At 64.9% G+C, this 14820-nt stretch overlaps 1 protein-coding gene across 1 annotated transcript; it reads left to right on the top strand.

Annotated features, from left to right (window-relative positions):
• Positions 1 to 824: 824 nt before the first annotated feature.
• B4GALNT4 (beta-1,4-N-acetyl-galactosaminyltransferase 4) lies at positions 825 to 13018 on the top strand. Its single transcript, XM_059932480.1, has 20 exons — positions 825 to 1032; positions 3960 to 4063; positions 4454 to 4549; positions 4629 to 4724; positions 4800 to 4890; positions 4974 to 5074; positions 5238 to 5305; positions 5507 to 5585; positions 6784 to 6850; positions 6983 to 7117; positions 7210 to 7319; positions 7438 to 7538; positions 7616 to 7716; positions 7792 to 8716; positions 10513 to 10802; positions 10969 to 11122; positions 11263 to 11335; positions 11440 to 11593; positions 11940 to 12066; positions 12560 to 13018. The coding sequence occupies exons 1-20, from the start codon at positions 882 to 884 to the stop codon at positions 12681 to 12683; spliced, it is 3147 nt and encodes a 1048-aa protein (XP_059788463.1). The 5' UTR covers positions 825 to 881; the 3' UTR covers positions 12684 to 13018.
• The last annotated feature ends 1802 nt before the right edge of the window (positions 13019 to 14820 follow it).

Raw genomic sequence — 14820 nt, 5'->3', positions numbered from 1 at the left:
CACGCGCCCCCAGCCCCGCTGACCCACCATCATCACTTACCCCCTTATGTCTCTCCCCCAAACTTCCTTTTTCTCCTCCCCACGTTGTCTGAGCCCCATTCCTCCTGGCTGCATTGTTAGCAAGAGGCTTACTCCAACTGCAAGCCCAGGCTGCCCGCATCCTCCCCCTCACGTTCCCCGAGCTCCTAGCGTCTCCCCATCACGCGTCCCTACACCCTTGTTCCCCGTGTCCCCATTGTCCCCCGACCCATAGCCTGCTCCTCCCGCGGCCTCCATCACTACCCCCCGTGACCCCGGGTCCCTATGTCCCCCGGTCCTATGCACCACTCCTTGTCCCGTGCATTCTCTGACCCTTGACCCCTGTCCCCGGTCCTTCACACCTCCCCATACACCGCATCCCGGGTCCTCCGCATCCCCAGGACCCCGCGTCCCCGCGCTGCGCGGGCCGACGCGCCCAGGTGGATGCGCGCGCGTTGCGTGGAGACCAGCGGCGGGCACACCCTAACACGCCGGACCCGCCCCCGGCGCCGTGGATTGGCTCCCCGCAGGCTGGCCGGGCCCGGATTGGCTCGCGTGGCGCGGTGGCCGGGCCCGTTTCACGGTGGGTAGCACCGCAGCGTGGATGCTGCTCCGTCCCGCCGAGGCCCCCAGGAGCTTGGAGCCTGAGCGGCCAGGCGGGGCCGGGGGGGGGCACCGCCGGTAGCCGCTCCGCCGCCCAGCCCGTGCCCTCGGCCAAGGGCAGCCCGGGGCCGCGGCCGCACCCTGGGGCCGCGGGCGGCGGACAAAGGGCCATGCGGGCCCGGGGGACGCGGCGCGGGGCGCGCTGGAGCGGGGGGCCGCGGCGGTGCCGCTGAGCGCGGCCCGGGGCGGACGCGGCCGCGATGCCGTGGTTCCCGGCGAAGAAGATCCGCAAACAGATCAAGCTGCTGCTCCTGCTGGTGCTGCTCACCTGCGCCGCGTGGCTCACGTACGTGCACCTGAGCCTGGTGCGCCAGGGCCGCGCGCTGCGCCAGCGGCTGGGCTACGGGCGAGGTACGGGAGGGGGCGCGCGCCCTGGGGGCGGGGGGCGGGGAGGGTCGCGAGCAGCGCCGGGCCCGGGCCCTCCCATCGCGCCCAGGCCTCGGCGTGGGTCAGGCCCGCCCGGAGACCCCGTCCGCCCTTCCCAGCTCGGCGACATTGGGGCAGGGGGCGCGGTTCGGCTCAGCCCGGCCAGAACGCCGATGACGTCAGCAGTGACGTGCGCGACCCTCTTGGGGAGCGTCCCCGAACCCTGGCGGACGCCGGGGTCTGGCCTGGAGCGGGTAGTGAGTGACGGGGTTAACGGTGGGCTCTTGGGGAGATCCCCGCCGCCGGGCCCTGCGTGCTGAGATTTCCGAGAAGCCAAGTCTGGCTGCGCCTCCGACACGTGCCTGCGTAGCAGAGCCTCGGTTTTCGCATCTGCTGGGGAGGGGCAGAGACCCAACCTCAGGACGGAGAGAGAGGGGGCTGGCGGGAGGGAGCTGACCCTTGCAGTTGGAACGCTTCCTGGAGGAAGTGCCCTAGGTAAACCTGTGATCAGGGACTGAGACGCTTGTGTGTTGAAGCGGGGTGAGGCATGGGGATAGGGATCCAGCCTGGGGAGCTCCGAACTGCCTGGCGTGAACTCTCCCAGGCTCCTCGAGCTCACGCTCCAGTGGGGGCAGACAGTGAACCCACAAATCAGGTCCTGGTGAGCGATGTGGGAAAGAGTTGGGGAGGAGTCCTGCCACTTTAGCTAGGAGGATCCTAGAGGGCCTCTTGGAGGTGGTGACTTTTGACACACACTTGGAGGAGGAGGAGGAGCAGAGTGCGGGGGTGGGGGTGGGGGTGGGGGCGGGGGCGGGGGCGGTGATGAGAGAGAGAGAAGGAAGCACCTCAGGGCAGGGAGGTCCCAGCCAAGCTGCTCCTGGCCCTTCTCAAGGAAGCGAGGTGTCCTTAGGATGGGTGGTGAGAATCTTGCTTCCCAAAGACTCAGAACAATGATCTTGACCCATGAAGTCCTGGGCCACTCCACCAAGTGGTCCAGAGTTCCCTGTTCAGTCGCACAGCTGGCACCACAGACACCCCAGGCCAGGGGTCAGAGGCTTGTCCCAACCCACCCCACCCCCAGAGTCCACGCATCTCACAGCTACCACACCCTCTAGGGGCCCCCAGCACTGTTCAGTCCCTCATAGAGGCCCCCCAGCTACCATCAAATAAGGCAGGACCCCGGAGCGAGAGCCAGTGACGCAGAGCATAACCAGCCTCCCGCTCAGCTGCCTTGTGGTTTTCTGGGCAACCACACTGCTCCCCAGCCTGGCTTCCCGAGCAGCCGGGAGGGGGCGGAGGTGTGGGAACCCCACTTCTGGGACCTCCTCTGCTCTCAGCTGGACCAGCGAGGAAGCTGTCCTTGCTGCTCCTGGGTGGGCGGGAGCTGTTCAAGGTTATGGAAGATCAAACCCTCAAGCAGCTCCTGCCAGGAGCAGACCCAGCCGGTGCCCCCGGGGCTGCAGCCCCGCCTCCTGTCCCGCTACCTGGGCTCCCACCAGGGCAGGGCTTGTGGGAAGCTGAGCAGCTGGACGTGTCTGAGGCCCTTCTGACTGTCCTGTCAGCACTGTGTTCACTCCCACCAGAAAGGCTACCTTCCTGGGGTCCAGCAGCCTGTGCAGGCAGAGGTGCTGGCAGCCAGGAGGCAGGAGGCCCGTCTGGATCTCGCTGTGCTGGGGCTCAGCCCCTGCAGGACAGTGATGGCATCCTGGGTTGGGACCCCACTGTGGAAGGTTCCCAATACCCCCAGAGTTACCTTGTGGGCAGGGAGCATCAGGGCCAGGCTGTGGGGATTTGGCCGGGAGCCTCTTAGGGGCTCGCCTCCCAGCTGGACGGAGGACAGTGACCTGGGGGGAGAAGCAAGTGGGCAGGCACCACCGGAGTCTCACAGGCACAAGACCACGGGCAGCCCCCTCCCCCAGAGAAAGGGCCCAGGCCAACTGTGTCAGTCCGGGAACCTAGCTCCTGGGGTCTGGATCGAGGGACGGGCATAGACTTTGAAGCCCAGGCTTGGCCCTGGAGGAGAGGGGTTCCTGGACTGGGGGTCCCCGGATGGGAGCACCAGGAGAGGCAGACATGGCGCACAGCAAAGCCTCGCCTTCGGAGGCTCAGATCCCAGGGTATGGAACCCCAGGCCCACAGCTTAGGGAGGAGGTCTGGGAAGTTGAGGGAGGCAGGGGTGTGGAGGTGGTCTGCCCCAGGCGTGGGGAGTTAGGGGGGTGCCAAGCTCTAGAGATGTCCACGGAAGGGATCCCCAGGGGGACAGTCTCCCTCCGGGGCCGCCTTGGCCCCATGTCCTCTGGAAGCTGGACCAGTGTGCCAATCCCTCCTCTGCCCAGGTGGGTAACAGGGCTCCTTTGGTCCTGAACCCTGGCCTCAAGGGCAGCAGGTGGCACACGTGCCATGGGCCGGGGCTGGGGTAGCCTCAAGACCACAGTGCCAGCTCGCCTGACAACAAACTCCAGCACTAACCCTTGGCTCTCAGTTCTGGTAAGGGAGTCAGACACAAAACACTCCAGCACACAGGAAAAGTGCTGAGGGCACAGAGCAATCCTGGGGGCCTTCCTGGAGGCAGAGTCACTGATGACAACAGCCCCACGGGTGTGTGTGTGCATGCATATATGCTAGCATGTGCATACACATAACTGCTCCCTCATGCCAGTGGGGGCTGGGAAAAGCCAGGTGGGGGACTCAGGCAAGGGCCGTCCCCACGGAGGTGGGATGTGGGAGAAGGGCCCAGCCGAGAGCACTTCCAGCTGTAGGGTGGGGCATCGGGTAGCATGAAGGGGCAGACGTGGGGAGGGAGGGCTTCAGTGGAGACACCACTGGCCATCCTGCCCCCAGCTGACCCCAGCGGCAGGGGCTGTGGCCTTGGAGAGCCTGGACCCCAGTCACGCCTCATGTGCCGCCCACAGATGGTGAGAAGCTGAGCGGTGTGACAGATGGCCGGGGCATCCGGGCTGCACTGTCCACACAGAGGGCAGAGGACTCCAGCGAGAGCCGTGAGGAGGAGCGGGTGGTGAGCAGGGCTGCGGGGAGGAACACCACAGCACACACGAGACCCAAGGCCACTCCTGCGCCGGTGGCCTCAGGACCTGTGGGCCGTGTGCAGGGAGGACACAGCGCTCCAGCACGGAGCGTGGCCCCAGCCCGGGTGGACGCAGCTGCTGCACGTGGGGTGGCCAAGGGTCTGCTCGGGTGGGTGTGCACGGCGGGGCGTGATGGAGTCAGGGCTTCGTGGCTACATGTGGAAGGGATGTCTGTGAAGTGAACCGGCGTGTGTGGCGGGCTGTGTCACACACTGTGTCTGAGCCTGGTGTGTGTGTGTGTGTGTGTGTGTGTGGTTGTGTGACTTCTTCCTGCCCTCACATTTCTCAGCTTTGACCCTGGTGCCCTTTCTCTCCCGTAGCCCGAAGGTCGGGACCCAGACGCGCTGTTTCCCGGGGGGGCTGGAAGGCCACTGTCTCTCAACCTCACCCGTCAGGCGCCCTCGTGGCGGGAGGAGGTGAGCTCTGCCCAGCGGCTCGGGCTTGGGGAGGGCCGGGGGCAGCTGTGCAGAAGGTAAGCCCTCCTCCCACCCCCAGTACAAGGGGCAGGTGAACCTGCACGTGTTCGAGGACTGGTGCGGGGGCGCCGTGGGCCATCTCAGGAGGAACCTTCACTTCCCGCTCTTCCCTCATGTGAGTGCTGGGGTGGGGGGCGGCCGGCCCGCAGGTGGGCGGGGACCTTGACGTCAGAGGCCGCTGCCCCCCCAGACTCGCACCACCGTGAAGAAGCTGGCTGTGTCCCCCAAGTGGAAGAACTACGGCCTCCGGATTTTCGGCTTCATCCACCCGGCGAGAGATGGTGCGGGCACGGGGGTGTGGGGGGCAGGGTGTCACGAAGCCCCCACCGACCCCTGAGCCCTGTCCTGTGGTCCTGTGGCCTAGGAGATGTCCAGTTCTCCGTGGCTTCGGATGACAACTCGGAGTTCTGGCTGAGCCCAACCGAGAGCCCGGCGGGCGCCCAGCTGGTGGCCTTTGTGGGCAAGGTACCCCCACGCGCAGCCCACCCCTCCATCCACACCGCTTGTCTTCGTGGGCCTCCTGCGGCTTGGTCACCTGGCCCCTCCAGCTTCTCAGGAGGGGGGGCTGGATGGGGCTGGTGCCCCAAGGAGAGCGTGAGCCCCCTGCCCCTTCTCTGTTACCCTGCAGACTGGTTCGGAGTGGACAGCGCCCGGAGAATTCACCAAGTTCAGCTCCCAGGTGTCCAAGCCCAGGCGGTGAGTGAGTGTGGGAGTGTGTGCATGAGTGTGTACCTGTGTGTGTGTGTGTGTGTGTGTGTGTGAGGAGTGGGTGACACGTGCATGCGTGAAGCCGCTGCTGCTATGCTGCCCCCTCAAGCCCCACCTCCTGTGGGCTCCCCATCTGTCTGGGGCTTCTGGGGCATGGCGGGCCCGCCCCCTCACTCCTCCCGTCCCCAGGCTCATGGCCTCCCGGAGGTACTACTTTGAGCTACTGCACAAGCAGGACGACCGCGGCTCGGACCACGTGGAAGTGGGCGTGAGTGCGGCTGCCCTCTGAGGGCTTCTGGAGACCCCACCTCCCCTGCCCTGCCCTCCTCTTTCCGGCCACTCCCCGCAGGACAACGGTGTGGACCCCGCCCGCCCCCCCAGAGAAGCTTCCCATCTAGCTGACAAAGCAGATGCTCAGGGACGGGGCTTGTGCTCACAGAGGAAGTGGCCCTTGAGCAGATTCTTGAGAGATGAGAGACATTCACAGGGAGACCAGTGGGGAGAGAATCTGGGGTGCAAAGATGAATTCCAGGTCTCGAGAACAGCAGAGGAATGGAACCACCTGGAGTCTTCTGGAACTCCAAGCAGTCTGGTGGCCAGATCCGGCAGGGCTTCCTCCTGAGGATGAGGCAACTGGATTTGCATTTCAGGGAAAACCCTCTGGCCGCTGCCTGTTGGGAGGGATTTTCGTGGGTGGCCATCCATCGGTCCCTGAACCAGGGAGGTGGGAATGGAAGAAGTGGAAGGTCGGGGTGGGGGGCGGGGGGGGCGGAGGGAGATGCCCAGCGACTGAGAGTCTGAGCCTAGCTGGGTGTGGGGTGGTGACCAGGGTGGGCTAGGGGGGTGGTGGGAGGTTGCAGGTGTCTGGTTTGTGTGTGGTGGGCATCACCCCAGCTCAGCTTAGCAGAGGGTCCAGACTGCAGATGCAGATTTGGGGTGATCTTGTGGAAGCCGAGGGGGTGACTAAGGGCCCAGGATGAGCTGGGAAGGGAAGAGGGCCTGGGACAGCCCCCAGGAACCCCAACATGAGAGCGGTGGGGGAGGGAGAGTCTGCAAGGGAGACTGGGAAGGCCCAGCCACAGAAGTGGGGGAAGTGCGGATGGGGAGGTCCAGCGGGGAGCTGGGGGGCCAGCTCTGACCTCCAGAAGGGCAGTGACTGCAGAACCGGGAGGAGGTGGGGGCAGAGGCCATAGCCAGAAGGTCAGGAAGCACCCAGGATGTCAGGAAAGGCATCCTCATCTGCCTCCAGGGACCCCAGCCTTCTGGGCCTCTCCAGCTTCCCTGCTGTATCTTCTCAGGACCGCTCTCCCATCCACCCCCCCACCCCAAGCTTCCTGCGTCCGTGAAGGGGTTGCCCCTACTAGTTCCCCAGCCCCACGTCAGGGAAGATTCACTCCTCCCTGACCCAGCTGTGTTCCCACCTTGACCCCCATCCTTTGGTCCTGACCACCCTCTCGAACCCCCAGTGGCGAGCCTTCCTGCCGGGTCTGAAGTTCGAAGTCATAGGCTCTGCTCACATCTCCCTGTATACAGGTGCGGAGCCCAGCGCCTCTATGGGGAAGCGGGAGGGCTCCTGATGGGCGGCCTCTTTGGGGTGGTGTCTGGGTATGGGTGAGGAGGCGTCTCTAGGAACTCCTGGGGTCCCCACACATCCTCTGCCCCTAGATGAGTCAGCCCTGAAGATGGACCACGTGGCCCACGTGCCCCAGTCTCCAGCCAGCCACGTTGGGGGGCGCCTGCTGCAGGAGGAGCCCAGAGCCGACATGCTGCGGCCCGATCCCCGAGACACCTTCTTCCTCAGTGAGAGGAGGCCCCCCGGGGTGGGGTGGGGTGGGGTGGGGTGGGGGGCGGAGCAGGAGTTTCAGGTCACAATGTGACCACACCTCCCGTAGCGCCTCGGGTGGAGCCCTGGAGTCTGGAGAATGTGCTGGAGCCCTGCGCCTACGCCCCCACCTACGTTGTCAAGGACTTTCCCATCGCAAGATACCAGGGACTGCAGTTTGTAAGTGCCCCTCACCAAGGTCTTCCCTGAGACCCAGGCCTCCCTCTTCCCAGGGTTCCCGGAGCCTCCTCCAGATCCTCTGGAAGACGCCCCAACCTGAGCCCTCTGCCCGCCCCAGGTGTACCTGTCCTTCGTTTATCCCAATGACCACACACGCCTGACTCACATGGAGACGGACAACAAGTGCTTCTACCGCGAGTCGCCGCTGTATCTGGAAAGGTGGGTGGGTGGTGCCCAAGGAAGAATGGGCGGGGCCTCGGCCGAGCCTGGTCTCTGACGCCCCGCCCCGGCCCCAGGTTTGGGTTCTACAAATACATGAAGATGGACCGGGAGGAGGGAGAGGAAGACGAAGAGGAGGAGGTGCAGCGCCGAGCCTTTCTCTTCCTCAACCCAGACGGTGAGTGCCCCCAGCGCCCCCCACCCCCTCAGCTGGGCCCGCCCTGGCGCCGCAGCTCACCCGCGCTGCCCACAGACTTCCTGGACGACGAGGACGACGGGGAGCTGCTCGACGGTCTGGAGCCCACCGAGGCGCCCCGAACGCAGGGCGGCCGCCGGCCCCCCGCCCCCGCGGCCCCCACCGAGGCCCCGGCCACTCCCGCCCTGCCAACGCCTCCCGCCCCCCTGGGCCGGCCGAGCCCCCGGCGCTCGCGGGCGCTGCGCTGGGCCGCCCGCCCCCTTCCGCTCTTCTGGGGCCGTGCCCCTCCGCCCCGCCCAGCAGCCGAGGCCGAGCGACCCCCGAAGGTGTATGTCACGCGGGTGCGGCCGGGACTGCGGGCCCCGCCCCGGGCCCCGGCGCAGCTCAGCCCACGCGGCCCTCCCCGGCCGCCTTTCCCTGGCGTCTTCCTGCGCCCCAGGCCCCAACCCCGGGTGCAGCTGCGCGCGCGCCCACGCCCACCCCGGGCTCGAGGCCGCAGGACCGGCGGCCCCCAGGCCGCAAAGCTGAGACCCCCGGCCCCGGCGCCGGCCACCCAGGGGAGCCGAGAGGGCCAGGCACGCGAGCCGGGACTCACGGCCCCCACCGCGGACTCGAACTCTTCGTCCGAAGCGCAGCCCGTGACCTCCTTCCTGAGCTTGTCCCAGGTGTCCAGGCCACAGCTGCCCGGGGAGACTGAGGAAGAGGAGGGAGGGGACGACGAGGAAGGGGCGCAGGGCGAAGAGGCTGCGTCGGAGGACAGCGAAGAGAAGGCCGGCCCGGCCGGCCCGGGGCGCGGCCGCTGGCGCGAGGACGCTATCAACTGGCAGCGCACGTTCAGCGTGGGCAACGTGGACTTCGAGATGCTGCGCTCGGACTGGAACGACCTGCGCTGCAACGTGTCGGGGAACCTGCAGCTGCCGGAGGCCGAGGCCGTGGACGTGGTGGCCCAGTACATGGAGCGGCTCAACGCGCGCCACGGAGGGTGCGAGGGCGGGGCGCGCGTGGGAAGGGACGCGCTTGGCCTCCGTGGGACCCTCAGACTTCCCCAGGGTTTAACGGGGCGCTGCTCTGGGAATGGTACACGCCCCTCCCCCCGGAAGTGTCTTCTCACCCTTCTGGGGCCCCTTACTGCCCAGGGCCCCTGTCCCGTGTTAGGAGCCTTTCCCCCAACACCCAGGGCTGGCTCCCCTGTCCTGCACCTCCAAACCCCACACCTATCACCTTGGACCTGGACCTGAGGATGGAGCCGAGCCACCCAGGTCTCTCTTCCAGATAGAGACACACACGAAGGCCAGGCTAGGAACCCCTGGATCCCTCTCCCCACTGGCACCTTGCTGGCTGGGGTCTTGGTCCTCGGGGGAGGGCTCAGGGTTCCTGCCCCACTGGCCCTTCTGGTCTCCCCCAGGCCCCAGGAATCCAGTCTTTGTCTCCACCCCAAGTAGGTATGAGGGTTGGAGAGTGGGGGCCCCAATTTGACCTGAGGGGAGGCCCTGAGGGGTTCTCAGAGCTGTGCTGAGCCCTTAAGTAGGGGCAGGACCTGCAGAGACAGGCAAAGGCTGGCCAGGAGGCTGGTGGGCAGAGGACAGGCCTCATGGTCCTTGAAGGCCAGGTGCAGGAGTCATTCTTCTTGCCTCCGGTACAGAGTTTAGAGCAGGACACAGGTTTGGCCCATATGGATCATAGACAAGCATGTGGCTGTGCTGGAGAGGAGGGGGTGGAAGGGGGAGCCCATGACTGACAGGGCTTGGTCCAGGGCGGCGATGGGATGGCCTGGACCCTTGGCAGGGGCTGGGGTAGATTGATTTCTAGGTGGCTGAGAAAGCGAGCCTGCACTTGGCTCTGAGCTTCCTGGGAGCAGCTCCTTGTCCCATGGGCATGAGGGGGTCTGTCCAGCAGAAAGGTCATGGCTGCAGCCCCACCTTCCCTAAGCCATGCAGGGGTGTGGGTGGCCCAAGGAGGGAGAGCACAGACCCAGAGCGTTTGGGGCAGAAAGTCCCTGGTACTTGAGGAGAGCATGGTGGGGATGGGCAGGGGGTGAAGGGAGGAATCTAGACCCCTGGGAGGTCACACCGGTAGGCTCCGAGGGTGAGGGATACTGGCTGCAAAGGGCGGGGGGCGGGGACGTGCAATAGAAGGGAGAGTGACCTAGTCAAGGGCGAGGCCCTATCTTCCCAGGCCAGGGCTGGGGAAGGGCCAGCAGCTGAAGGCCCGGAGGCTTCTTCCCCAGAGATCAGGGCAGCCCCTGCGCTGGTGCTGGGGGGGCAAAAAGGAGGCTTCTCAGAGGAGGCACCCAGGACCTTGGAGAGGAGGGCGGGGAGCATGGGGCGAGCATCCAGGCAGGGGACACCTAGGGCAAAGACCCCACGGGAAGAGGAAGCTTGCTCATCTAACCTGAGGGCGTATTGAGGCCACAAGGTAGACACCGTTTACCGGCTTAGAATTCAGACGTCTGAACCTCGGCCTGTGGGCAGTGGGTGCCCCTAAAGGTTTCTGAGCGTGCAGCTGTGGACAGGAGTGGTGGCACCGAGGAGAGGACTGGCCTGGGCTTGGGGACGCCTCCCTTATGGGCTGCCCCACGGAGAGGGAGCCCCGGAACGTGGGCCTGCCTTCTGAGAAGGGAGCTCCCCAGCGGGCCTTGGGGGGGCCGGGGGGCGTGCGGCACCCCACTTGAGTGGCCACCTCATTTCTGCGGCTGGGGGCGGCTTGTGGGAAGAATGGGGTTGGAGCCGTGGACGCAGCTTCGGAGCCCGAGGGGGCTGACTGGGTCCTGCCCCGCAGGCGGTACGCTCTTCTGCGCATCGTGAACGTGGAGAAGCGCCGGGACTCCGCGCGCGGAAGCCGTTTCCTCCTGGAGCTGGAGCTCCAGGAGCGCGGCGGGCGCCGGCTGCGCCTGTCTGAGTATGTCTTCCTGCGCCTGCCCGGGGCGCGTGCCGGCGACACAGATGGAGACGGGGATAGTCCCGAGCCGGCTCCAGCCGCCTCCGCGCGCCCCGACGGCCGCCCGGAGCTGTGCCGGCCACTGCGCCTGGCCTGGCGCCAGGATGTGATGGTGCACTTCATCGTGCCAGGTGCGCGGGAGTGGGGCTGGCCGACCAGCCACCTGGGATGGCGGGCGGGCGGGCGGGGGGGAGCCTTGTCCAGCAGGCCTTATGGGGAGGGGGGGAGTGCCACTGGTCCTGGGCAGGGTACCGCCAGGTCGGGTCCAGGTGGGTCAGTATCGCCATCCTCCTCCAGTGAAGAACCAGGCGCGCTGGGTGGCGCAGTTCCTGGCAGACATGGCTGCGCTGCACGCCCGTACGGGGGACTCGCGCTTCAGCGTCGTCCTGGTGGACTTCGAGAGCGAGGACATGGACGTGGAGCGGGCCCTCCGCGCGGCGCCGCTGCCCAGGTAACGGCGCCCCCCACCTACCGGGGAGGGCCGAGCACATCTTACCTCCTCCCGGGCCGGCGTGGGTTTTCCTGCCCCCGCCCCCGCCCCCAGAGACGGGCGGCTGTGATTTCCCACCCCATATCCCCTTCCTCCCCCAGATACCAATACCTAAGGCGAACCGGGAACTTTGAGCGCTCCGCGGGGTTGCAAGCTGGAGTGGCCGCGGTGGAGGTGCGTGGGCAGGATGGTGCGGGTGGAGAGAATGAGATGGGCTGGGGGCGGGGGGTGCCCTTCCGGAGGAGAGGGCGAGGCTCAGACCTGCCCGCCGTCTCCAGGATGCCAGCAGCATCGTTTTCCTCTGCGACCTGCACATCCACTTCCCCCCCGGCATCCTGGATGGCATCCGCAAGCACTGCGTGGAGGGCAGGCTGGCCTTTGCGCCCGTGGTCATGCGGCTGGGCTGCGGGAGCTCGCCAGGGGACCCTCACGGTAACGCCCTGAATGCCCCTCGGTAACGTCAGGGGTCCCACCCATGCCAGGGCAAAACCCAGGCCCCCGGGGGCCTCCCAACCCGCAAGGCAGTTCTAGGGCCCCATCAATGTCCCTTATAACGCCTGGGACTCCTTGTGGCCTCTAGGACCCCCAGAGTGCCCAGGACCCCAAGTCCTCCCCCCAGTAACCCCAGGGTCATGCTCGGCCCCTAAGAACCTTCTCCAACACCCGAGTCATGCACAGGCCTCCCAGGTTATGACCGACACATTGGAGTGACCCCGAGAGCCCTCCTGAGGAAGGGCTTGCTGGACCTGGTGTCTGAAGGGCACCCCATCCCCGCCAGGTTACTGGGAGGTGAACGGCTTCGGCCTCTTTGGGATCTACAAGTCCGACTTCGACCGCATTGGAGGCATGAACACTGAGGAGTTCCGGGACCAGTGGGGCGGCGAGGACTGGGAGCTTTTGGACAGGTGACCCCCTCCCCCTAGCGGAGACTGAGACTCCCACATCCTCCTCCCCTGGGTGGGAGGGGCCTCACATGCTGACGGGACTCTGCTTTCCTCCTCCTCCGACCCCCAGAGCTAGGCCTAGAGAGATCCTTGGACCCCACCCCACTCCCCAAAACCCCTTCCCAGCTCCAGGATCCTGCAGACTCAGGGAAGCCCTTGAACCAGTTCTGCCCGCAGACCCTACAGGCCTCTCCTGGGTCCCTCTCCTCCTACTGTGCTTGGACAGTAGTGGAAGCCCTGACACCCCAGCCCCTGGACCAGGGGCGTGACCTCTTCCACTCCATCCCACCCCCAGGGTTCTGTAGGCTCAGGGGCAGCCCTGACATGCATGCCCTCCCCCTGCAGGGTCCTGAAGAAGCAGGGCAGCCCCATTCACCCCCATACCCCCAGTCTTGATCACCCCCCAAAGATCCTCTGGGCTGAGGGGCAGCCCTGACTCCCCCTCCCCACCCAGGGTCCTGCAGGCAGGGCTGGAGGTGGAGCGGCTCCGAGTGCGGAACTTCTACCACCACTACCACTCTAAGCGGGGGATGTGGGGCGTGCGCAGCCGCAAGGCCGCCCGCAAGGAGGCCCCTTGAGGACCAGCGACCCCTCCCAGCCCCGGCTGCTGTCCTGCCATGGCAGCTGGAGGCCAGGCTCTGAGCCTGGACCCTGGGGACCCAGCGGGGCTCATCCAGGGGCACAGCCACCACCCGTGCCTGCCCCTCTCTGGCCCCCCAGGCTGCTGCCCCCTCTGTGCCCACCCCAGAGAGGCGGCCGTCGTAGCCGGCGGGGCCTGGGCTTGGCCCCCACGCCCTGTGCGATGATTTCTGTGAAATTTTGCCGTAGCAATGACATCGTTTCAGGATTTCCAAGAGTTCTGTCTGTTCCGTTTTTTATTCAGAATGAAATGAAATATTTTTTTTAGTTCTGACTCATCCTCTGGGTCTGGTTCTCTTGGGAGGGCAGAGGTGGGCCTGGGCAGCGGCAAGAGACCCTGCACCCACGGTGGCCCTGGGCACTGTGCCCGCTCCTGACTCCCTTTCCTGACTTGAGCTGCAGCCGCCATGCTGACCGCACCTTTCTCCACCCTCGAGACCACTCACCTCTGCCCGCACGTTCCCTCTGAGCTTCTGTGTTGGGCCCCGAAGGCAAAGGGGCTTTGGACCCTCCCTCAGTACCCTGTGTGTGGAGCCGCCGGTCACCGGCGTGGCATGAGGCCTTTCCCCCTGCGAGCAAAGAATATTCGACCGTCTGCTTAGTCCCCTTCGTTGTGAAAACAGACCTTGGATGTCAGTCCTGCCCCATCCTCCTCAAAGAGGTGGGCGCACTAGGCACCCCGGGGTGGCGGGTGACATCCTACGACCAGGTTGGGGGTATAGTTAGGACTCAGTTGCCATAAATGGAAAACCCAATGCACACTGGTTTAAACATAATGGGGGGTTTGCTTGACTTGTCTCGTGGAGGTTCAGGGTCAGGAGTCGCCTGGAGAGTCAGACGGGCTGGATAATGCTGTCGAGGGCCCGCCCTTCCCTGGGGTCCCAGTCGTGGCAGGGAGGCGGGTGCTCTGCCTGGCACCGGGCGCGCCTGCCCATATGAGTTCCTTGTAGCTGCTGTAACAGATTTCCACAAACAAAATGGAATTTCCTGTCTTACAGCTCTGGAGGTCGGAAGTCCTAAAATCGAGGTTTCCACAGGCCTGCACCCCTTCTGGGGGCTTTAGGACTGAATCCGCTTCCCTCCTTTCCCAGCTCCTAGAGGCCACCTGGATTTCCTGGCTCGTGGCCTCTCCCTCCATCCTCAAAGCCAGCAGCTTACCATTTTCATATCACTCTCCCTGTCTCTCTCACACCTCTACTACCATCATCACACCTCCTTCTCTGGCTCTGACCCTCCTGCCTCCCTCTTATAAGGAGCCCTGGAATGACACTGGACCCACCCACATAACCGAGGATAATCGCTCCATCCCAAGCAACATCCTTTACTTACTCTGCGAAGTCCCTCTTGCCATGGAGGTGACAGCCACAGGTTCTGCGGATTGGGGCATGGACATCTTTGGGGCTGTTACTCTGTACTGCCTCATCCTGTGGGAAGGCTGCACGTCCGCCCAGAACTCCAAACAGTCCTCGCAAGATTTACCTCGCCATGAACACAGGGCAGCGGGGAGGATTTCAGGGAAAGAGGAACCAGAGGGACACTCCAGTCGGGCCCTGAGAAGACCCTAGAGATGGCCCAGGGCATTCAGCTCTGTGGCTGCTGACCAGGGCAGCCAGCGGGTGTTTGTGAACACTAAGTCACTTGTGACGTGAGGCCTGCTGGTGCCCACAGGGTGGAGGACACAGCAAACCTGCCACACACCTACTCAGAAGTTACCAGATGCCCCAGCTCATACTGCCCACTCCTCCCGAAGTATCTAGTTCAGAAGAAATGATCCCCAGATGTAGATGTTAGTGACAAGAAAAGAACCAGCCCTGGAATTAAGAATATATACTCCAAGAAAGTGGGGCGGGGGGAATGTAACAGGGGAAGCACGCACATCAGAAAAAGAATTACCTTTGGAAGCAGAAAAAAATTTCAGACAACATTTCATCTAATCTGGACTATTCGTATACCATAATTTATTAATCCATTTTAACAACTATTGAGTACCCACTATGTGCCAGGCACTGTGGAAGAAGTGGTGAACAAAACAGACAAGAATCCCTGCCTCGTAGAACTTACATTCTAGTGAAGGGT

Source organism: Balaenoptera ricei, chromosome 8, assembly GCF_028023285.1.
Source record: "Balaenoptera ricei isolate mBalRic1 chromosome 8, mBalRic1.hap2, whole genome shotgun sequence".
Classification (NCBI taxonomy): domain Eukaryota; kingdom Metazoa; phylum Chordata; class Mammalia; order Artiodactyla; family Balaenopteridae; genus Balaenoptera; species Balaenoptera ricei.
The sequence above is the reverse complement of the archived record's forward strand: the minus strand, read 5'-3'. Positions and strand labels throughout refer to the sequence as shown.

Excerpts from the sequence above, each read along its gene's own strand:
- B4GALNT4 (XM_059932480.1), top strand. The coding sequence starts at position 882 with ATGCCGTGGTTCCCGGCGAAGAAGATCCGCAAACAGATCAAGCTGCTG. Across the intron at positions 1,033-3,959 it reads GCGGCTGGGCTACGGGCGAG|ATGGTGAGAAGCTGAGCGGT; the intron begins GTACGGGAGGGG and ends TGCCGCCCACAG. Across the intron at positions 5,586-6,783 it reads CGGACCACGTGGAAGTGGGC|TGGCGAGCCTTCCTGCCGGG; the intron begins GTGAGTGCGGCT and ends TCGAACCCCCAG.